Source organism: Vigna umbellata, chromosome 1 (assembly GCF_029865625.1).
Source record: "Vigna umbellata cultivar VRB3 chromosome 1, Vumbellata_1.0, whole genome shotgun sequence".
NCBI lineage: Eukaryota > Viridiplantae > Streptophyta > Magnoliopsida > Fabales > Fabaceae > Vigna > Vigna umbellata.
Window position 1 is genome coordinate 5,953,526 of NC_142165.1, and position 23,550 is coordinate 5,977,075.

Here is a 23,550-nt window from a genome sequence, read left to right on the forward strand (position 1 = left end):
TGGTCAGATGAATGGTACTTTGACTATCACAGTTCACCACATAATCATCTTGATTATTGATAATGCTAAATTTTATCATTATTTAAGCATCATTCTAGTAGCAAAATCAACTCCTTTCTAACTTATAACTTGTTAAATCCTCTTCTTTTGTCTTGTTTTCTAAATAAATGTGTTTTTGGCTACTTTGATGTACTTTCATCAATAATCCCTTATTTTGTAGCTAATAATGAGCTTGGAAGAGTCTCCAACAATGTAGAGAGCTGAACCAACCACTAGAAGCAAGCAGATCTGCGGAAAAAGTGAAATTGATGCAGTGCTGAAAAGTCAGGCCCGGGTCCCCCTGGGTCAGGGGCGCCCAGCGCCACCTGCACAGAAGCCAGTTTTTGTGTGCTGGTCGCGCCCGGGCGTGACAGAGGGGCGCCCGGGCGTGACTTTTCCAGAGAGGTTCGCGCCCGGACGTGAGAAATGGGGCCCGGGCGTGACTTTTCCAGAGAGGTTCGCGCCCGGGCGTGAGAAATGGGGCCCGGGCGCGACATTTGCTGATGTGTCAGATCTAGCTTATTTAACCCTAAAACGAGAAGGGGTTTGGGTCTTTGGTTCTTTGGAGGTGCATCTCACTCAGAGGAGAGCTTGGAGGGCTGCTAGGGTTCGTGGGAACACTCCCTTCTTCCTCTTGGGTTCTTCATCTTCTTCTTCCATGGCCATTTTGTAAGCTTAAAGGCTCTCCATGGAAATGGAGAGCCAAACCCATCTTGTTGGGATTAGTTGTAGCCTTTGAATTCTTGTGTAATTGTTGAATGATTTGAATATATATATGCCTTTTCTATCAATTGCTAGTATTCTTGTTTCCGATCTTAAAGCTTGCATGTAATGGGGACGTTCATGACTTGATTTTGGGGTTTTATGGATTATGGGGACGTAAGATGAAACCCAGAACTGAAATAGGAGTCCTTGTGGGTCATTGATTCTAGGGATGGAAGATGATTCACATGTTGTCTTAGATCCCAGCTCTTTAATGCGGGTTTTGCTTGTTAGATTGTCCAAGGGATTGGAGTTTGATAAGGAAAACCTAGGCTCTTTCACCTAAGGGATTAGGGCTAGAGTGTTTTAGTGGATTGACTTTAGTAAATTGATAGAGAGGAGATGAAATTGGTCATACACAAGAGTGCATTGGTGAAAACTAACCTTAACAATGTCATTTCATACCATTTCTAGTCTTTTCCATTTCCAAGTGCCTTCAATACTAAAGTCCAACCTTGTAATTACTTGTGAAGTTATGTTTCTGCACTTGTTTTGTAAATTGATGTTATGTTATTGAGTCTATATGAGTTGTTAATCGCACAATTCTTTAGTATTACGAGTCTCTTGGGAAAACGATACCCGGTCTTACCGGTTTATTACTTGAACGATTCGGTACACTTGCCGAAATCGAGCCCAACAAGTTTTTGGCTTAACAAGTTTTTGGCGCCGTTGCCGGGGACTCGTGTCAATACTAGATTTTTGTGAGGTTTCTAACTTATGTAGACTTGATTTTGTATATAGAACTAACTCTTTTGTTGTAAATAGATTTTCACTTTTAATTGGGCTAATTTGTGGCTTTAGCCTAGTTGTGTCTAAGTGTATGCAGGGAGATGTTCATACAAGGAGGACTGCAGCCTCAAAAGCATCATGAAGACCCTGAGCTTGAAGGAATTATAGGACACAAGGAGACAACTATGTTTAGCATCACAAACTGCCCCAAATTCTTCCTCCCTTGAAGATGCTCCAAGTGCTAAGTGAAAGATGATGAAGAAAGGGAGAAGGAAAGGAGAAAGACTAGTCACCACCACCCTTTGATGAGAGACAAGGAACTCAATCCTAGCAAGCCAAAGTTGATCAAGAGGATTGAGTATTTAAAGATGTCAAGGTAGTGGAAGGGCTAAAAAGAAGAATTTAAGCTATGAGAGTTGATTTGGTGGCTAAAAAGTGCTTCAAGAAGAGTTGGTGGAAGGAGCACACCAACATCAACATTTGCACTTCATTGAGTAATACGTCAAGCTAATGACGTTAAACAAGCGCTTTTGGGAGGCAACCCAGTTTCTTTACCCTTTTTACTAGTGTTTGTGTGATTTTTGTGCTATTTGCATTAGTAACTTATGTTTTGCATGTTTGTGTAATTTTGCATTGTTGTGATTTTTGAGTTGTGATGTTGTTTTTATGGTTTGTATTAGTATATTAGGTTAGTTTTAGCTTGTTTGGTGTGTGAGTGCATTGAATGAAGGTCTAGAACCAAAAATCACATGGTGAGTGGCCAATTTCGCAGAAATCTGCATTATGCAGAAAACTGAAGTGGCGCCCAGCGCCCCCTGCACCAGGGGCGCCCAGCGCGAGCTGCACCAGTGGCCGTCCTGCACTCAATTGACTGAGTGGCGCCCAAGCCCCCTGCACCAGGGGCGCCCGGGCGTGAACTGCACCAGGGGTGCCCAGCACCAAAAATTCTGGTTCTGCACTTTTGTTTTTCTTGATTTATGATGAGTTTCCCATTCTTTTGCACTCTTTCACACACTTCTTGTGATGTGTTTTTTAAACCTTTTTGTGTTGTGGTACCTTTGGGAAGCTTAATTTTAAGACTTCCCTCTATGTGCATGTACTTTTGTCTTTGTTTGTTTTGGCTTTCATTGGTTTGTTTCTTTGCTTTCTTTTGCACATTCCTTTTAGTGTGTTTTTGGACCTTTCTCTTCAATTGACTATGGAATACTAATTTCACTTTGAGCTCACTTTGTGCAAGATAACATCTTTCTTAGAACTTTAAAGGTGTCAAAACCACTCAGTGGTCATCCTTTGAGGCATGCGTGAGTTGAGCAACCATATGACTTAAAGATTTTGCTGCTCGTGTAGCATGGCCTGGGGGCCAGGCCCCTACTGATGGGGGAGGTGGAGCAGTTGCGGAGTATAAGCTACTGGGAGGAGGAAGATGTTTCATATGAAAGTGAAGCTAGTGTCCTACACTGCTGGAGTTGCAAAGAGTCCACCTAATTCGGTTTTTCAGTTTTAATTTCAAGTTTTAGTTGCTTTCATTTTTAAATTTGGATTTCTTTTTGACTTTCTTAGTGGATAGTTCTTGTTATTGCAGTCAACTCGATAACAATAACTTCGATGGAAGTAGCATACCAGAATCTTATGCCAACATGCCAAAATTGTTGAAATTGTAAGTGCATTTTGTGATTTTGTGTTTACAAGGAGTGAAGCTGCGGAAGCCTTTATTTTAATGTATTCTGAATACTGATTTAAGATTCTAAACCTTTGTGATTTCTAGTTTATGAAACTTTTAATTAGAGGTGCTTAAACTATTAATATATATATATTGTTTCATGATATTTAGACAGTTTGGCACTTTGCAAAGCATATATAAAAAAGAATTCCATAACATGGTCTCATTCCCTCTCTTTTCAAATGAGTATTTACATATTGCTATTAGTCTGATACTGTTGCATTAGCCTAATGTCCAAATTGTTTTGGAAAAATATTATGGTTTTCTCTATTTCCTTTTTCTTTATTTGGAAGATACTGCACTAACATTGAATGATCAAAGTTATGCTTAACAAATTTTCATGTCTCAAATAAAAATATAGTTCTATGAGGAGAAATGATCAAAGTGTAAGGTTGATGGTCCATATGTGCTTACTGGTGTTTTCTTGGCTTTATCAGAAGCCTTAGGAACTGCAACTTGACAGGATCGATTCCTGATTTCAGCAGGATACCACACCTGGCTTACCTGTAAGTTTAGTTATTTCATTTTCTTTCAAATTAGTTTATGCATTGACTTTATTGGCTTTTTATCAAAAGAAGTGGCTGCACCTGACAAAATATTGAGTTAGACAATGCACATGTTTAAAAATCCGTCCAAGAATTGGTAACTGTTTCAACTGATTTCTACTTCTGTATGTTCCAGTGACCTCAGTTTCAATCAGTTGAATGAATCAATTCCTACCAATAAGCTATCAGACAATATGACAACTATGTAAGAACTTCTATTGCTTACAAATCTATTAGTCATGCATTAGTTGATTTGGATTTCTCCTTACGGATATTTTCCTCATGTTAAGTGGTTGGAGAAAATAGTCTAAATATAATTACATGGGTTGCATATGATATATTATTGTCTTACTACGAGGACTTGTGCAGTGACTTATCAAACAACAAGCTCAATGGAACAATTCCATCCTACTTTTCTGGTCTTCCACGTCTTCAGAAATTGTAAGTTTGTCTTTTGTTTCACCCTTTCTTCTTCTACATCAAACAACACATACATATATGGAACACTGCTATAAAATCAACGATTTTTCAAGACGTATCTTTCCCTATGACAGGTCAATTGCCAACAATGCAATCAGTGGCACTGTTCCTTCTACCATTTGGCAGAACAGGACTTTGAATGCAACAGAGCAACTTATCTTGTAAGACATGAAATGATAATTGCGCAATTTTGCTCTTGTAGATTGATATCGTGGAGCATGAATTTATGTGTCCTTCATTTTTCTTCTTCATTGGGTGATACCATTTGTGAGAACATGCAGATGTCTGTATATTCCCAAGGCATCCTCTATCCATACAAGTGTTTTGTTAGCTTTTATTTTGATTTTTCTGTTTTTGATTTGCTCTGTTGCAGAAACATGAAGCATAATCAACTTACAAGCATATCAGGCACTACAAATCTTCCTTCAAATGTCACACTCATGTAAGAGTGGTGGAGAGCTTATCCTCTTTCTTTGTCATGCATGTTCATAATAATTATACAAACCTTATGACAAAAGTCAAATCTCGTTGAACATTGATTGACATGAATTTCATCTTACTTCGGTAACTTGCCACATTATTATTGAAATTACTGTTTTTCAGGCTTGAGGGAAATCCTTTATGTTCGAATGACAGCTCCTTAGCTCAGTTTTGTAGAGGTGAAAGTGACAATAACATGGACGGAAGCTCAAGTGTTCTCTGTCAAAGTCAAGGGTGTCCCCCTTCTTATGAATACAATGTGGAGTGTATCTGTGTTGCCCCATTGATTGTTCATTATCGGTTGAAAAGTCCAGGTTTTTCAGATTTCCGTGCATATGTTACAGAATTTGAGAGCTTCCTGTCAGATGGTCTTAGTGTGCATACTAATCAGCTGTTCATTGAGCGTTATACGTGGGAAGAAGGGCGATTGAGAATGAACCTGAAGCTTTTTCCAGAATATATTGACAATTCAAGTTCTCGTCAGTTCAGTACAAATGAGGTTGTTCGAATTAGAGACATGTTCAGAGAATGGGATATTCCGGACAGTGACCTGTTTGGTCCTTATGAACTCTTGGACTTCGTTCTACTGGATATTTACAGGGAAGGTGAGTTACAGAAACTTATGATGACATGATAGAGTGTTTAGAAGTACTTGGACAATGTTAACAAGAAAAATGAAGTTAAACCTCAGTCAGGTGGTTGAACAGTGATCATGAAAACTTAGTTTATGGACAAGTTAAATTTTTTTAGAGAGATCTACATATTAGCTAGATGAGTGAGTTTTTATATATTAGCTTATGCATAAGCTAATTTTAGTTGATTGAGAAACCCAATTCATTTTTCCTTCATATTTTTTTCTACTAAAGTTGCTTATAAAGAAGCTTTTACAAACAGCCCTAGTGGTTCTCTTGATTCTATTAATAGATCAGCCTTTTTATAGTATAGTTCATACTTCACGTGTCAAATGAGTACTTTGAAATTATGTTCAAGGTTGATACCACATATGGAATGATATTGAAAACTGTTTTATGGTTGATCACTTGAACTCATATACTCCTTATTATGCAGCGACTACTCCGTCTTCAAGTTCAGGGATAAGCACAGGTGCACTGGCTGGAATAATCTTAGGTGCAATTGCCTGTGCAGTTACATTATCTGCAATTGTTTCCATTCTTATTCTGAGAGTACGCATGAGAGATTATCATGCACTTTCCAGACGGCGTAACGGTGAGTATCTTATAGTGAGTTAGCCTATTATTTCTTCCTCTTAGAAATGTCTTGAACGCTTTGGCTCTTGTATAATCTGATGTCTAGATGTTGTTGCATATGTTTTATTTTGGCATAACTCTATTATAAAGCTAATTTTCCCTTATCATGAAGAATGAGTTGATTGTATATATCTTAAACAAAGGCTTCAAAAATTTACAGCATCAAGGATCTCGATAAGAGTTGAAGGTGTAAGATCATTTGATTACAAAGAAATGGCATTGGCCACAAACAATTTTAACGAGTCTGCTCAAATTGGAGAAGGAGGCTATGGGAAGGTTTATAAAGGTCGTCTTCCTGATGGCACAGTTGTTGCCATAAAACGTGCCCAGGAGGGTTCACTCCAAGGTGAGAGGGAGTTCTCTACAGAAATAGAATTGCTGTCAAGGCTACACCATCGAAACCTTGTGTCTCTCATTGGATACTGTGACGAAGAGGGTGAACAGGTAACTTTTGTTTCACAGTTCAAAAATGTAAACTCAAAAATAATTTTTATACGAGTTTTATTTTTGACGAGTCTTGTTATACTGTCTCATGTTTATTGATTTGATTCCACTAGAATGTGGTTTGTACTAAAATAAGATGTGGACTAAAACTAATATTAAAATTACAAGGAGTTCTACTAACGCACTGACATACTGGTTACAATGTATTTGAAAGTAGAAAAATCATCATTAAGTGCTAAGTAGAATTTACAAAATCCGATAATTTTCAATAAATTTCAGCCAATGTGATGAAATTTGAATTAGCCTTATCTCTGATGAGTTTAAGATTTCAACACACCTCTTTTCATGTCAATGCATGTATATACCATGCATGAACTAAATATTTGTAAATGGGTTAATAGTAACAACAAACTTTATTAGAATAGACTCTAAGACATTTTAGTAAGTGAATTTTAACCAACTCATCCTTACAAAACCAACTTGTAACATAAGGATTATCTTTACTTATGTACTATAAATTAATCTTATCTCTGATCAATTTGGAATCTCCAATAGAAAGTATTGATGAATTATAGGGAGGGAACTTAAGTAATCCAAATTCATATTCTTTTGCTTAGTATCCTTTCAAAACATTTTGGTTCTGTTTCTCCTTTAAATCTTATTTCCTTTTCTGATTAGTTCATTTGTTCTGTTTGTTTATTTTATTTGTGCTTGCAGATGTTGGTTTATGAATATATGCCAAATGGAACTCTAAGGGATCACCTTTCTGGTATATTCAAACTTTTATCATCTAGTTTTCTGTATTCCTCGTATAAGTTTTCCTTGTTCTTTCTGGTTCCAATTTGGTTTCAAGTACAAAGAGACTAAAGTTATAACAATACTTTTAATTTAATAAAAAAAATGCCTTTCTATGTCTTAACTATGTAGCTTACGTTTTATGGCAGCTCATTCAAAAGATGTTTTTAGTTTTTCTCTGAGGTTAAAGATTGCTCTAGGATCAGCAAAAGGTCTTCTATATCTGCACACAGAAGCTAATCCTCCTATATTCCACCGAGACGTGAAGGCCAGCAATATATTATTGGACTCTAGGTACACGGCAAAAGTTGCTGATTTTGGACTTTCACGTCTTGCCCCAGTTCCAGATATTGAAGGAAATGTACCTGCTCATGTATCCACAGTAGTAAAGGGGACCCCGGTATGGCTTTCATAACTGTCTTTGCTTTCACTGTAATTGAGCATGTCTTTTAGGAACTATCAGGACAATTATGTGTATAAAATAACTGCTGGCAGTCAGGTTTGTGTTTTGTATATTGTAATTTGCAGTGTACATTTCAAATCCAAAACACAAAAGGAGGTGTCTTGTTAAGAAATGGACCCAACTTATATATTATAAACTAGTCTTATCTTTGTTCGACGTGAGATTTTCAGTATTTCTCATGCCGAGTTATACTTTGATACCTTGTTCATTAAAATTGGACTTTAAGTTTAATTCAATTTTACAAAATCAACTTGGAAGATGAAGTTTTCACCCACTTGTATATTGTGAATTGACCTTATAATCGATATGGAATTTCTAACATGTCTAACTAATTCATTGGAAATTATTTTTATATATTGGTTTAGGTTGAATTTATCCGTTCAATGATTTAATCTTCTGTTTGTACATTGTTCTGTACGTGCAGGGTTATCTTGATCCAGAGTACTTCTTAACTCGTAATTTGACCGATAAAAGTGATGTTTATAGTTTGGGTGTTGTATTTCTGGAACTTTTGACTGCCAGGCCACCAATCTTTCATGGTGAAAATATTATTAGACAGGTATGTTATGGTTTCACTTGTTGAAAATTGGAAAAAAATAAATTGAGTCAACCTGTTTTAACTTCAGCACAAGATAACTATAACTAAAAAGAGAATACCATTTCGTTTCATCTTCTTATTTTCTTCTTCATGTAAGTGCTTATTGAGAAGTTTATGTTAGTATGACCTAAATCTTTTTGTTTTTTCCTTTTTTATTTCAGGTTAATATGACATACCAGTCTGGTGGAATATCTCGGGTGGTTGATAAACGTATTGAGTCTTACCCATCTGAATATGCAGAGAGATTTTTGACTTTAGCCTTAAAGTGTTGCAAAGATTCACCAGATGAGAGACCTAAAATGGCAGAAGTGGCTAGAGAGCTTGAATACATCTGTTCTATGTTACCCGATTCAGATACCAAGGGAGCTGAATATGTTAAAAGTGATTCTTCTGGTACAATATTCAGTTCAGAACCTTCATCATCTATTATAAGGACTCCTTTTATTTCAGGAGATGTCTCAGGGAGTGACCTTGTCAGTGGAAGCATACCAACCATCAAACCAAGATAGAAGTTGAAAAATATACCTTGTTTTGAAAATATAGTTGATTGAACCTGAGAGTGTTAATTGATACCTTGTGAACTAGACAATGAAACCAATTTACTAATTTTCATTTATTCTTTTTGTGCTGCTTTGTTGTATGAAATTGACAGTGGATTTGCTTGTAAGTTATAATTAATTAATTTTATAACAGTGAGAGATATTGGTTTACGATGCTGCATTACAGGTACTTTTGAAGTACTAATCACATGTATTTTAGTCAATCAGGATTTCAAGTTCTTGACTTCCGTGATTCTTACATAAAATTTGAAGTAAATATCTAAATATTTGGATAATCACACTAAAAAAACTATTGAAAAGAGTGAAGAATCAAACACTTAAATACATCACTAAACATATCATATTAACGATACACGATATAAGACTTAGACATCTCATAATATCGAATTCCCTATCAAATTCTTGGATCCAAAAACAAGACAATAAACACTCAGATAAGTATATAACAAGATTCGGCAATGTGTATGGTAGCAGAACAACTGTCTTTCTGTCTTTGTATTATTGATTATTTATGTAAAGATTTTAACATTACCACCACACCCAACTCGTCACTACACTCTGCTTCCCTTTACACTCTGCTTCCCTTCAGCAATTGTTTATACATCGTACTGTAGACACCTGTTTCCAGAATGACTGTAACATTTGATTTGATCTTTAATCTGTCTCAAGTGTCACCTGGAATTCAAGAGTTTCATTACTTTTCTAGTTTTGGAGATTTGGAAAATAAAGCAAGATGACACAAAGAACGTTATATTATTTGAAAAAAATGAGTAGTGGAGGTTGCTCTTTTGAGTATGAGGATGGGATGTCAAGTTTTTTTCTTTTTTTTTCTGTGATAATGTTGGCAATATTTTAAAGGTGAATTGGTATGTAATGTGCAAGAAACTTAGTTTTTTGATAGCCAATGCAATTAGAGCAGGATAAATTTTTTAAACTAAATTCCTCTGTCTTTTGTTTTTATTTTTAATTACTTTATGCAGTATTTCGTATTTATAGATTGAAAAACAGTCACACATATATTATAAAATATTATGACAATACATTCATTATATATTGAACATCACAATAGAATAAAGCATAGGAACCAATACTCCATAAAGATTATTTACATTTATAAATCACAGGTACGAAAAACACAGGTTGATTAATTGTTTCTTGTATGTATCCCCGACTCAATTTAATTTTTTCTTAATGGGTTGAAAGAATTAAAGTTGTCATCATTAAAGTTGATTTCTTCGTTTGAAAAAATGCCTTGTATTAATTCTAAATATGATGAAACTTGCATATTTTTACAACACTGATTCAAGCACTGTTACTGACAGGGGTTGACGAGTACATGAGAGAAGGAGGTATAGGAAAGAAAGAGAAGGGGACCGAACGGTAGAAATTGGGGAGCAAGATGGTCGAACGGTTAATAAAAGGGAGCGAGTTGGTCAGATGGTAGAAGGTGGAGAGAGACCACACCGAACGGTAGAAGGAAGGGAGCAAGCTGACCGAACGGTAGAAAAGATAGAGCATGAGGGTTGAACGGTTGGAAGTAACGAGGAAGCATCATAACTAACACAACACTTAGGATGGGCAGAAAATTAATTAGAATAACAAGAGAGATATTCAGAGATGATATTAAGATAATTATAATAAATAGGATTATTTTCTATTATTCAATACCACCTTTTCCGAAGGGAATTAATTAGTATAAATAAAGGGGAAGCTATGATTAAAGACATGTTTTTGATTTTTGTAAGAGAGGTTATGCTCTCAAGTAACTGACGCAAATCCTGTTTCCAATTATTGTTTATTTTCTTTGATTAAGTTGTTTTCCATTCAATAAAAGAGGTATATTCAACTATTTTCCATAAAGCTGTCAAAACGGATAATCCGACCCGATCCGACCCACCATGGGTTGGCCACTTAGTGAGTCAACCCAACCCGGCTCATTTATTAGCAAGCTAAAAAAAATTCAAACTCGACCCGACCCACAACGAATTGGTGAATTAAACGGGTTGGCTCATTGGCTCACTTAATTAACTTTTTTTTCACCATCTTCTTCTCAGATTCTTATAACATGTTACTTTTATCGATCAAATTGAAACAATAATAATTGGATCAATTGATATAAAAGAAAATGAAACAAAAGAAATATATTGTTATATATATTCTAAGCTATCAAGCATAAAAGTTTGCCAATTTAATTTAATGAGACATACGCAACCGTTTGGCCAAGAAATTACATATTGGCGTTAACAAAAATATATAGCACAAGATAAAATTGTCATGCTTGAGATAGGTCTAAAAACAACATAAAACAGATGATATATTCTTGAATTATCCCATTTATAATATTATCCATATATTAAATTAGAGTCCTGAATAGATAAATCTATGATATTATGCTCTCTTGAAACATGTTCTTTTTTATCTCCATCTATAATATTATTTACAGAGGCATCAATGTTATGCATTTTGAATAATTAATTTAATTACTTTGATTTCAATAAAAAAAAGTAGGATTTGAATAATTAATTTAATTTAATTAAAAAAATAGGTGGGTTGATGACCAACCTGACGCACCACGGGTTCAATCCGTGTGAGTCGGGTCAAAATTGACTCACATCAAAATTTTTGTATTTTTTTCCAATCCAATCCAACTCAAACCCGTAGTGAGCCGGGTTGACTCATGAATTTTAACCCATTTTGACGGCACAAATTTTTTATTATTCCTGTGTGTGAGTGAGCATACTAGTTAAGTCCAATACTCGGGTACGTAACAACTACCTCTTTTATTACTGAGTTAAATAGGCCGAAATATTACCCACATAATCCTATTTCTAGATTAGAATAAAAATGTTACCTGCCCAGTCACTTAAGACACTGTTGCATTCATTGTCCATATCACTCTTTTCTTTTTCAAATCAAGACTACACTTGCCATCATTAACTGTAGCTCCCTTTTTTTGCATGCTTAATTGTAGCATTCTATTTACATATCTGATAAACAAAAAAACATCTCATCCATCAGTTGTGGTTAAAAGGAACTGGCCCAATACAGATGAAAATTACAAGAGTTACGGTTGAAATTTAAAATAGAAAGGAGCAGAGAAAACAAGATTATTTGTATTAAGTATGTTTATTAAATATGTTAATTAATACCACCCTTAGTGCCTAGTGACAAGAGTTCATCATGGAGCAAAGTTTAACCAAAAACTTAATAAAATAATATTTTATTTAACAACCAAGGACATTGTAATTGTGTTTAGAAAAAGGGCATGTGAATTTTACCTTGATGTAGATATAAACTTGGAGAATACATAGGACATTCCTCTATTGTTTGTTTAACATCTTCTTTCAACTTAAATCCGTGGTGAATCTCTTCGAAGTTTGGCAAAAACGAGAGTCTTATATTTTTCAAGTTCTGTAACAGTTCTTGTTTTCCATCCTTACCCATCTCTTCTGTACTAAATGCAAAAGCCTTGTGTAATTCAGAGCACTCTTTTATATCCAAATAACTCAGACGGGTAAAATGACTAGCCGAGAGATTATAAAATACACATTTCAACTTATTGCACTTTTCAACTGTAATATTTGAGAGAGTTGGGAAGCAGACTTGTTGGGAAGAATATAGGCTCTTGAGTTGATGTGCATCACCTAAATCAAATATTTGTTCCAATTCATCACAGTTACTTATATCCAAATATTCCAACATTGGTAAACTTGTAACAACTGTGGTGGAGAAGATGGTTTTCAATTTTGGACATTGATACACACTAATGTCGCGAAGGTTTTGGAGGCTTAGAAAACGTGTAGGACCCTTCCATATGAAGTCCAGTTCAGGTAGACACTGCAAATCTAGACAATTTATATCCAAGTTTAGGGGAGCCAGTGCTCTAGTGCTCCCTTGTTCTCCCATTTGGAATTGGAAGATACCTTTTATTCTAATAAAACTCAACAGTAGCATTCTAAATTTGAGGACAACTTTGAGTTGGGGGTGAGACAATGGATCATCCTCCAATCGGTTGAGTGTGTTGGTAATCAGCCATAGTATTTCATTCTCCTGTATACACAACACAATTCATGTTAATACTTTAAACTTTATCACTCATCTCAACATAATTTATTTATCAGTGTGTAACTCATAAAAAATAATTCACCAAATAGATAAATACTTGATTATCGGAAGACATAAAAGATTATCCATTTCAAATAATTATGATTAATTTAATTTATAAATATATTTTTCAACTCAAACATAATAAGAAAGTGAATTATAATCTTGGTAAGAATAAAAGTAATGATAAAGAAAAACTTCTGGGCTATGATTGTTATGCTTAATGTATTTAAACAACGTTACTCGAGAAACGGTACTGATTTCTAATCTCACATATATTAAAACGGTTAATTTATGTTTAAAACTCACTATTTAAAATCAATTTAATGAAATAATAATTAATACATTACCGTTGGAGTTGTTTGTTGTTGGATATCTGAAGCATTCATCATCTTATGTATGCACAATTTTGGACAACGAATACAACATAACTCAGTAAGACTTGGGAGATGTGCTCGACAATATTCAGGCCAAATCACAATTAGATTTGGTAAAAAATTCAACATTAAAGTATTCAATTTAAACAAAGTTGTTCTCCTATTAGTCTGCTGGAAACTTGGGTATCCTGTAACATTATGTTTCTTTTCACTACCAAATACATACTTCAACGCTCGGTTGTTCTGAATATACACACTTTCCAAACTTAAAAGCCCTTCGACTAAAATCACAGGGAACACATACTCCAAATTGTGACATTCAACAATTCTAATACGCCTTAATTTTGGGAGCGTCAAAGAAGAATAACTTTGAGTGCTTGAAAGAACATCATTCTCTTCTTCAATTATGTATCTCAATGATCCACAGGAAGATATTTTTAAATCCTCTAACAGCTCTAGAGTTTGAACAACGGATGACGTGAAAAGAGAAGTTAGCATGTCGCATTTTGATATTGAAAGGACCTTCAGATTGCATAGCTTTGAGTTTCTCGGAAAGGATATGCTACATAAATTAATACATTCTTTTATCTTGAGCTTTTTTAAATTAGGACCAGTTTCTATGACATATAATCTGGAGGAAGACACATCATGTGGAAAGGCCTTTTCATAATCCATCAAATGTAAATACAATTCCTCAAGCTTCAAACATTTCCCCGCAACTTCGTAAGCTTCAACATTTTCATTTTTCTTAATCACACATCTGTACAAATCCAAAAGCCTCAACTTCATTAATTCTGCAATCCCAATAGGCAAATCATCAAACTCAGAGCCACGTAAGTCAAGAATCTCAAGTGCTTGCAAGCGTTCCACAAAAGATATGTCACCTAAATTAAAACCCCTCAAGCATAGTGTTCGAAGGTTTTTTAATGACTTTAATGACTCTTGCAAAGGCAAAGCATCCTTCTTCCACAGAACTGAGTTTAAGATTGCTAAGGTTTTAAGCTTTTCCAAGCTTTGAAGACACCCATCTGATACCTTTAAGTCACCGATCACGTCAAAAGAAAGCAAGAGAGTTTCAAGTATTGGACAATTTATTTTATAATTGAGAACATCATAACTTTTCAAACCCCATACGGCTATTGCTTTCATATCTTTCAGGGTTTCATCATCTGCCAAAGCTATTGGGTACACTTCAGTACGTACGAAAATTGCTTTACCACTTTTAGACGCAATCCTCAACGCTACATCACGAACTAAATCGTGCATTTTTACCCCCTTTTTTTTTCCTTCTGCATGCATTAACAAAAAACAATTCTTGAGCATGTCAATAGCTGCATCCATCTCTCTCCTTGCGTTTTCCATTGTTCCAAACGTCTCAATTGTGCCAAATCCCCTTCCAAATCGAAACAAATCTTCCAAATCTATTTTACAATCCTCTGGAAACATAGAACACGATAATAATAAGGATTGAGCTAATGGGTTTGTCAAATTATCGTAACTTAATTCAAGACAAACATAAGGACTTGTTAAGCCTTTTGGAATATCTAGTGGCTTATTATTTTCTAGCCTTGACAATGCTAACTCAAAATTTGCAATAGTTTTATCCTTTAGCGTGCTTCCCACGGTCACAATTGCAATGGGCAATCCCTTACATTCATTAACTATTTTTCTTGCCTCACCTTTCAAAGCTTCTGAGGAGTCATCAGTTATGTTTGCATAATGTCTGAACAAAGTCCAAGCTTCCTCGTCACTTAAAAGATTAAGTTCAATTATACTTTGGCATTGCATAGAAGTGCATACATCTTTACTTCGAGTAGTTATCAATACGCAACAAGCCTTAATGCTTTCATCAAGGGGAATACCTAAAGCTTCAAAGTTTAGTTTTTCCCACACATCATCCAAGATTAAAAGAGTTGTACCTTTCCTTAATCTTTCTGATAGTCTTTGTGCTCTACCTATTTCCGATGCTTCCTTTAACTCAACGCCCAATTGGTCAGCAATCTGATCTTGGATACTTCTTATATTTAGAGGTTGAGACACTATTACTAAGACAACCTTTCCAAAGAGTTTCATCTCTTCAGCTTTTTTACCCACTTCTTTTGCCAAAGTAGTTTTCCCTGACCCTCCTAATCCAACCAATCCAATTATAAAAGCACTTTTGTTATTTAATGCTTCTAGAAGCTTCTTGAAAGATGCTTCTCTAGAGTTGAACCTAAAGAAATCTTTGGAAGAAAAGTACTGCATGCCTGGGAGTTCAGTAATCCTCGAAAACGGTTCAAACTTGCTATTAAGATGGAGCTGGATCATTTCAGTTGTTTTTCTTTCTATTTGTTTTGCAAGAGAATATTGACATTGCCTTCTGAAATAGCTTTTGTTCGCGCTCAATATTCTTTCTTCCAACATTTTCACTTCTTCTAAGACTTTTTCAACATCTTTCAGCCAGTTCTCAACAGTAGGCTCAACTTTTTCAACCATATTGATGGCTTTTCTAATTCGCTCCTTCACTCCATCTCGAGTCAATTCCAATTGTTCTTTGGCATTTGGAAATTTGGAAGCAAAGTTGTTGAAACAACACAAGTATTGAGCATGATGTAAAATGGGATGCACTGTATATTCTGCAATCTTTATTGCAATGGAAAGGAAAAAATCATCCATTTGAATTGACTTGGTCCCTAAACATGAATGAGTTCATCACGCTTTAGTTATCTAAAAATTAGTATTTAGTCATGTATGATAGAAAGAGATGAAGCAGTAAAAGAAAATAATAAAATAAAAATGTGATACGTACCTTTGATAGATGTTATTATATTAGTAACAAAAGTAAAAGGAATCGTTGTTGCAGCTTGAATACCTTGTCTTGATCTAAGAAAAGCTAGAATTAGCGATGTGCACATACAAATGTTTGTGTATATGGTTTTTTACAAAATATGAATCGATTAACATACGCCTTAATGGCTAAAGACTAAATTGCACAAACATACTAAGAAATGATTGGAGACTATCACGATCATTTTGACCTTTCAAAAAGATAATTAAACATACATGAAAATATTTATACAAGGACACGATTATTATTTTCATTTTTATTACTTGTCTTTGTTTTTCAAAAGAAATTAAAATTCTTGTCTTTCAAAATATACCGAACAAATATTTTTATAGATAATTATTTATTTATATAAGAAAATAACTTTAATATATTCTTTCAACCAATAAATTAATGTGAAAATAACACGTTAAATATAGTATACTGATTACTGATATTTTACAAGTTATCATAAAAATGGATTTTGTTTAAAATTAAAGATAATAGAATGTCGATGCTAATAATAATTGAAGCAAACTAATTTAAATTTTAAAATTAAATGTACTTTTTGTTCTTAATAAATGATGAGTTTTTATCTGTCTCTGAGAATATAAATAGTATTTCCAACCGTAACGATTTAAATAATACTTTTGAGAAAAAAATAAAATAAAATATTTTAGAGATAAAAAAGTTTTAAAATTTATTAATTAAAGACCAAATGTTTTTCTGGTAATCACAGTATATATATATATATATATATATATATATATATATATATATATATATATATATATATAGTTATCACTTAGAAAATGACCACTTTTTAATTACTCGTTCAATTCAATCCATTCTTTAAGTCAATTTATTTTATTTTGTCTTTTTATTTTGTTTCTTGTGATTTCAAGAAGAAAAATATTATTCTAGTGTTTTGTGTTTTGTGTTGAAGATGAAAACATAGGTATTGCAAGATCAATTATTTAGAATTACAAATTAAAAAAATTATCGTCATTAATGTCGATCAAATTAACTTTAGATTACAATAATTAAAACTCAATTTAAAAGTTGGTGATAAAATAGTATCTGCTAAGGTGATACTACTCAGAGTTGGCTAAGTTAACATACTTAGAATCGACTAAATCGATATTATTTAGAATTAGTGTATAGTTAACTTTAGAAATCAACGCTAGTTAATTAACATGTATGAATTTAGAGTTTGTTTCATATCCAACATGATACTATTAATTAATTATAATGTAAACTTTTTAATATTGATTTTTAAGTGACGCTTAATATTCATTTTCTTGTTGTATCAGCATTTTAGAAACAGTTATACTTATATTTATTTTATTGATCAAATAAATAACATTTGTCTTGATGATAACTATACATGTATTAATATTGATTATTACATGCTAATTGAATAATTAGTTCACCGTTATATTCAATGAATGTTTTGTGAACATACTATTTAGGTTGTATAATGCTATATAATATAAAGTGAGAAGATATTATATAATTTTTATGTTTTATAAAACTTAAAATTATAAAGTTTGAGGTTTTTCGACAAAAAAGAATGTTAAAAATTCAAATAATGATGGAGGTAGGAATAAAAAAAAGATGGAAAGGTTTACTTTAACACATGAAATTGAATAAACTTTGGAACAGTTTAATTTATCAGGAGTTTAATAGGATAAATGTCTCCAAACATTGACGACTAAAAAAGACAACGAATGGTATTTTGTTTGAGCTTCAAATATGGTATATCACATGAGAAAAGGTTATAATAAGTAAATGATGAAAAATAATTCTGTTTAAATTATATATATATATATATATATATATATATATATATATATATATATATATATATATATGTGTGTGTGTGTGTGTGTTTTTTTTCTTTTAGAAAATGAATTAGGTCAAAACTTTCTGGGATCTAATTCTATTAGAAAGTTCAAATTAGGTAATTCAGAAAAGTTTTTAAGACTTAAAATATGGCTTAAGGAATTTTTTTTTTCTAATAATGTTAATTCTTATCATTATGTAAACTTCATTTTGGTAGTAAAATAAGTTCTTTTTAGTTTATTACTTGCTTAAATTTTCATTTTTATCTTCTTTTTGTATATATCTATATTTTGGACTATAAAGTAAATAATATTTTAATCCCATGCCAATTTTGTTTAGAAAGAACCTCTACCAAATCGGAGAGCTTGACAACTAGAGAAGCAAGAAAAACATCAAAATAGGGAGTGCTTTAGAGTCGTTGGGGTAACATCCTTGCTCGCTAGGCGAGCTACTACTGAGCGCCAACATCCTATCTTTGAGCGAGCTCATTCCAGAAACAACTCTGGTGTTTCTGAAGACTCTCGCTAGGTAAGAGGTGAGCGTTAGGCGACGAGATGCTGACAGGGTAAGCTTTGCCCTATTTCTTCTAGTTTCATGAGGCGAGAAGGGTCTTTGGTGGTTTGGAGGTGTGATTTCATTATGAGGAGAGCTTGGATGGTTGTTAGGGCTCGTGGGAACACTCCCTTCTTCCTCTTGTAAGCTTAAGGCTCTCCATGAAAATGGAGAGTCAAACCCATCTTGTTGAGGATAGATGTAGCTATTGAATTCTCTTGTACCTTGTAAATATTTTGATTATATATATGCATTTTCCATTAAATGCTAGTCTCTTGTTTATGCTCTTAATGCTTGCATGTAATGGGGATGTTCATGACTTGATTTTTTGGAAGAATCTTGTGAAACCTATGCTTGAAACTAGAGATCTAGTGAGGGCTCTTGTATCTAGGGATGAAACATGACCCATTAGTTATTTTAAACCCTAGATCTTAAGGCGGGTTTGCTTATTAAGTGTTCAAGGGATTTACACTTAGTTAGGAAACCTAGACTCTTTCATCTAAGGGATTATGGTCAGAGTGTTTTAATGAACTGACATTAGTGTTTGATGGAGAGGAGAAGATTTTGTATGTACGAGAGTGAAGCCAGTGAAATCTACCTCTAGCAGTGTTATTTCATATCATTTATGACATTTTTCTGCTCCTAAGTGTCTCCAACTACCAAAGACCACCTTTATTCTTTGTGTGTTTATTTACCTACACATAATTTTACAATCTTTAATCTAGATGTACAATTCTAAAATATTAGACGAGTCTCTTGAGAAACGATTATTAGTTTTATCATTTAATATTACTTGAACAATTTGGTATACTTAACAAGGAGCAAATTAGATCAAAGTAATTTTAATTTATATGATTGACAATGTTATACAGAATAGGAATGATATACGATAAGCAGATTCTAACTAAATTGATGATTTGAATTGAGAAACGTACCTGAAGAAGATTTGTGCAGACACAATGGCAAGAAGAAGAAGAATTTAGGACCTTGCTGCGAAACAGAAGTTTAAAGAATGAAAAAAAATTGAGAAGGGATAAGATGACATACAAGTAAATAGGGAAGTATGAAGTTCCTGAGATGATTTGAATTGAGAAACGTACCTGAAGATTTGTGCAGACACAATGGCAAGAAGAAGAAGAATTTAGGAGAAACCTTGTTGTGAAACAGAATTTTAAAGAATGGAAAAAAATTGAGAAGACATATAAGTAAGTAGAGAAGTATGAACTTCCTGAGTTTGGAAGTAAGGTACAGAATTGATAAAGATGGAACTCATTCCTTAAATTTTGTGGGATTTATGAATAACAACAAATTATTAATCCAAGCGTAATTAATATTAACATTTGAGGTGAGTAATGAATCTCAAACTTAGGTCGGTTTTCCGGGTCTTGACATGATTTTAAAGATATATAATAAAAGAATTTGACTCTTCAAAGGAAATTTAAATGAACCAATTATATAATAACCATATTGAAAAGCTTCTCAATAATTAATTTTAACAATAAAAAGTAAAAGTATTTTAAGTTAAAATTATAAAATTTATAAAATCATGAGTGATATAGGAAAGAAAAATATGATGGAGAATTACATGTCTAAAGTACACAATTTCAAGCGAGTCCCACATGTTACATTATTTAGATGGCTAGAAATAGTGCGAGGGCAGAAGCTAAAACACCCAAAGTATCATTATCAGCATCACCCTTCAACTTCGACATCTTACAAACAACCCATTTAAAAACTCCTCAATTTCCATACCAAGTTTTGAGCTTTTCAATAGCCCAGAATGAAAGAAGCAAGAAGAAATATGGTTTTGGTTATCAGAGGGATAAACATAAGACATACAACGTGACAAAACAGGTTACACAGTATCTTGCTAACACAGTGGAAACAAAAGGGGGAAGAGCGTGGTGGTGGTGATCAATATTAAATAATTGAAGATTTGGAAAGTAATTTGACATCAATAATATTCACATCAATATAAAATACAAGCGATGATAAGATTAAAATCAAACTAAATTGAAGATTTTGGATTAGAAACGTACCTCAATAGATGATATGAGTGTTTAGCTACATAAGGTACCCAAGCAGCAACTTAATGCAGAATCAGGGAACATCCTTTAGTACAAATGGAAAAAGTCCCTAATTTATATCCGGTACTACTTTTAGTGCAACATTTAACTAATTATAATAAAAACCAACCAATTTATCATGATAATTTATTATTAAATAATTATATAAAAGTGTCGTATTCTTCCAATATCGCCTATTTTTTCGGATACACGATTGAGGAATTATTGTCTCTCACTGTCACATTCTGATATATCTTAACATGGTTTGACAAAATTTGCAAAACAATACAAATAAGAAAAGATAACCACTTAAGCATTGTTTAGATAATATTTTTAATAAACACTTATAGAAGAAATGAATAAGAAGCCATAATGAGTTAAAGTTTTTTACAAGTTAGAATCGAATTTTGTAATTTGTATATGTGTTATAATTCGGAGAGGATTATTCATTGAGATCAAGTAGAATGGAAACTTGTTTATAGGAAAGCTATTCAAAGCAAATTGAGAAACGTATACCTCAATATTTGTGCAGACAAAATCGGAAGAAGAAGAAAAAGAATTTGGGAGAAACCTTGCTACGAAACAGAATTTTAAAGAAAGAAAAAAATAATTAAGAAGGGATATATAAGATGACATATAAGTTAATAGAGAAGTATGAAGTTCCTGAATTTGGAAGTAAGGTATAGAATTTATAAAGATGCAATTCATTCCTTAATTTTAAAGAATAATTTCTTGTAGTATTAACATTTTAGAAACAGTGAATAATTATCTTTCTTTTATTGATTAAATCAATAACATCTGTCTTGATGTATAACTATACATGTATTAATATTGATTATTATATGTTAATTGAATAATTAGTTCACCGTTATATTCAATGAATGCTTTATGAACATAAACATGTTTTCATATAAAAACAAATAATTATATTGAAACTAATAAAACTGAAAAAAAAATTGTAAATTTTTTAAAACACTTTTGTTTCAGGTATATTTAAGGTTGTATATTTTTATGTTTTATAAAAATTAAAATTATAAATTTTGAGGTTTTCCCACAAAAAAGAATGTAAAAAATTCAATTAATGATAGATGAAAAGGTTTAATTTAACATTCCACTTGAAATTGAATAAAACTTTGGAAGAGTTTAATTTATCAAATTCTAACTAAATTGATGATTCGAATTGAGATGGATATAGAATAAGAATGATATAAGATAAACAGATTCTAACTAAATTGATGATATGAATTGAGAAACGTACCTGAAGATTTGTGAAGACACAATGGCAAGAAGAAGAAGAGAATTTAGGAGAAATCTTGCTGCCAAACAGAATTTTAAAGAATGGAAAAAAATTGAGAAGGGATAATGGAAGATTTGGAAAGTAATTTGACATCAATAATAATATTGACATGAATATAAAATAGAAGTGATGATAAGATTAAAATCTAACTGAATGGAAGATTTGGATTAGAAACGTACCTCAAGATTTGTGCAGATAGAATTTGAAGAAGAAGAAGAATTTAGGAGCAACGTTGTTAGCAAACACAGTATTAATTGAAAGGTGTGGAGTTACAATTTTAGAGAATGAAAAAAACTGAGAAGAGATAAAGAAAGAAGTAAAGTTGGTGAGTTTGGAAGTAAGGTATAGAATTCATAAAGAGGCAACTTATTCCTTTCTTTTTTAATAACTAATTCTTTTTCAAATTCTGTTGCGTTTGTGGTGTCACCTCTCCACAAGTTAGGAATATACAACAAATCAGGACAAAATGTTTCATTACTTGAAATCATATTATTAAAACCTAGGTCGTGATCCAAGCATAATCTTAACTAATTAATTAGATGAGTAATCAATCTCAACCTTATACACTTTGGTTTTTCAGTTCTTGACATGATTAAAGATAATAATATTTAGACTCTTCAAATTAGATTACAGCTGCTGAGAAGTGTTCATTTCATCAAAGCAAATTTAAACCAACCAATTAAAAATAATCAACTTGAAAAACTTGTCAATAATTACTTTTAATAATAAAAATTAAAACTAATTTAAGTTCAAATTAAATTATGTATAATTTAATTTTTGTAAAAGTTAATTAACTTTGTAACATTTGATGTTATTGATGTGTATATTTCATGCAAAAGTTTTTCTTTTCTAGCCTTTAGACATGGATTTCAATAATTGCTTCGTGAAGTAAGTCAGAAAAAAGAAGGACATGGCTTAAGACAAAGTCTGTGGACTCCTTTGAACTCAGAGTTGGAGAGCATTTTGATGTTGTAATATGATCAAACTTGCATATTTTTATAACACACATACTTAAGCAGCGCTACCTATATTTTATTATTGATTTAAATAGACCGAAATATTATCTACATAATCGTACTTCCAAATTAGAAAAAAGAAAATATTGCCTTCCGTTCTCCATCGTTCCAATCGTATACCAAATCCTCTTCCAAGTCGAAATAAATCTTCCAAATCTATTTCACAATCCTCTGAAAACACAGAACCCAACAATAATAAGGATTGAGCTAATGGGTTTATGAAATTATTGTAACTTAATTCAAGACGAACATAAGAACTTGTTAAGCCTTTTCGAATATCTAGTGGCTTAGAATTTTCTAGTCTTGAGAATGCTAACTCAAAATTTGCAATAGTTCAATTCAAAACTTAAATTGAAAAACTAAAAGCAAATCACTCAATAACAATGATATAGCTGGTATTTCAAAGATTACGGAGGTACACCAAGAAAACATCCAAGTGCAGAAAGTAACGAGTGATTTCATTAAGAAGGAAACTTCATTCTTCAGTGCTTCGTAGCTAATTTTCCTCATTTAAAATGTCCGATTGGCCTTTTCTAGTTTAAATTAAATCAAGTTTGAAGCTAGTTAATAACTTCATGATCAAGTCAAACATTGAATATGTATTTAA

At 32.8% G+C, this 23,550-nt stretch overlaps 2 protein-coding genes across 3 annotated transcripts; one reads left to right on the forward strand and one right to left on the reverse strand.

Moving 5' to 3' along the window:
- Nucleotides 1-526: 526 nt before the first annotated feature.
- Nucleotides 527-9,034, forward strand: LOC148204476 (putative LRR receptor-like serine/threonine-protein kinase At1g06840). The gene is made up of 13 exons (XM_088092369.1): nucleotides 527-3,187; nucleotides 3,688-3,756; nucleotides 3,932-4,000; nucleotides 4,165-4,236; nucleotides 4,350-4,436; nucleotides 4,649-4,717; nucleotides 4,879-5,360; nucleotides 5,824-5,982; nucleotides 6,184-6,467; nucleotides 7,185-7,236; nucleotides 7,412-7,662; nucleotides 8,150-8,284; nucleotides 8,485-9,034. Exons 1-13 carry the CDS (start codon nucleotides 3,168-3,170, stop codon nucleotides 8,830-8,832), a joined length of 2,097 nt encoding a protein of 698 aa, XP_087948495.1. The 5' UTR covers nucleotides 527-3,167; the 3' UTR covers nucleotides 8,833-9,034.
- Nucleotides 9,035-9,254: 220 nt separating this feature from the next.
- Nucleotides 9,255-22,185, reverse strand: LOC148204477 (putative disease resistance protein At1g61300). 2 transcript variants are annotated; one of them, XM_088092364.1, is made up of 9 exons: nucleotides 22,107-22,185; nucleotides 21,889-21,946; nucleotides 19,665-20,676; nucleotides 19,500-19,554; nucleotides 16,153-16,226; nucleotides 13,338-16,036; nucleotides 12,162-12,933; nucleotides 11,735-11,870; nucleotides 9,255-9,558 (listed from the first exon to the last, which is right to left on the reverse strand). In XM_088092364.1, the coding sequence occupies exons 6-8, from the start codon at nucleotides 16,017-16,019 to the stop codon at nucleotides 11,863-11,865; spliced, it is 3,462 nt and encodes a 1,153-aa protein (XP_087948490.1). In that variant the 5' UTR covers nucleotides 16,020-16,036; nucleotides 16,153-16,226; nucleotides 19,500-19,554; nucleotides 19,665-20,676; nucleotides 21,889-21,946; nucleotides 22,107-22,185; the 3' UTR covers nucleotides 9,255-9,558; nucleotides 11,735-11,862. The 2 variants fall into 2 exon arrangements, with proteins under 2 accessions (XP_087948490.1, XP_087948482.1); XM_088092356.1 differs by having other exon boundaries at nucleotides 19,665-20,700.
- Nucleotides 22,186-23,550: the final 1,365 nt, after the last annotated feature.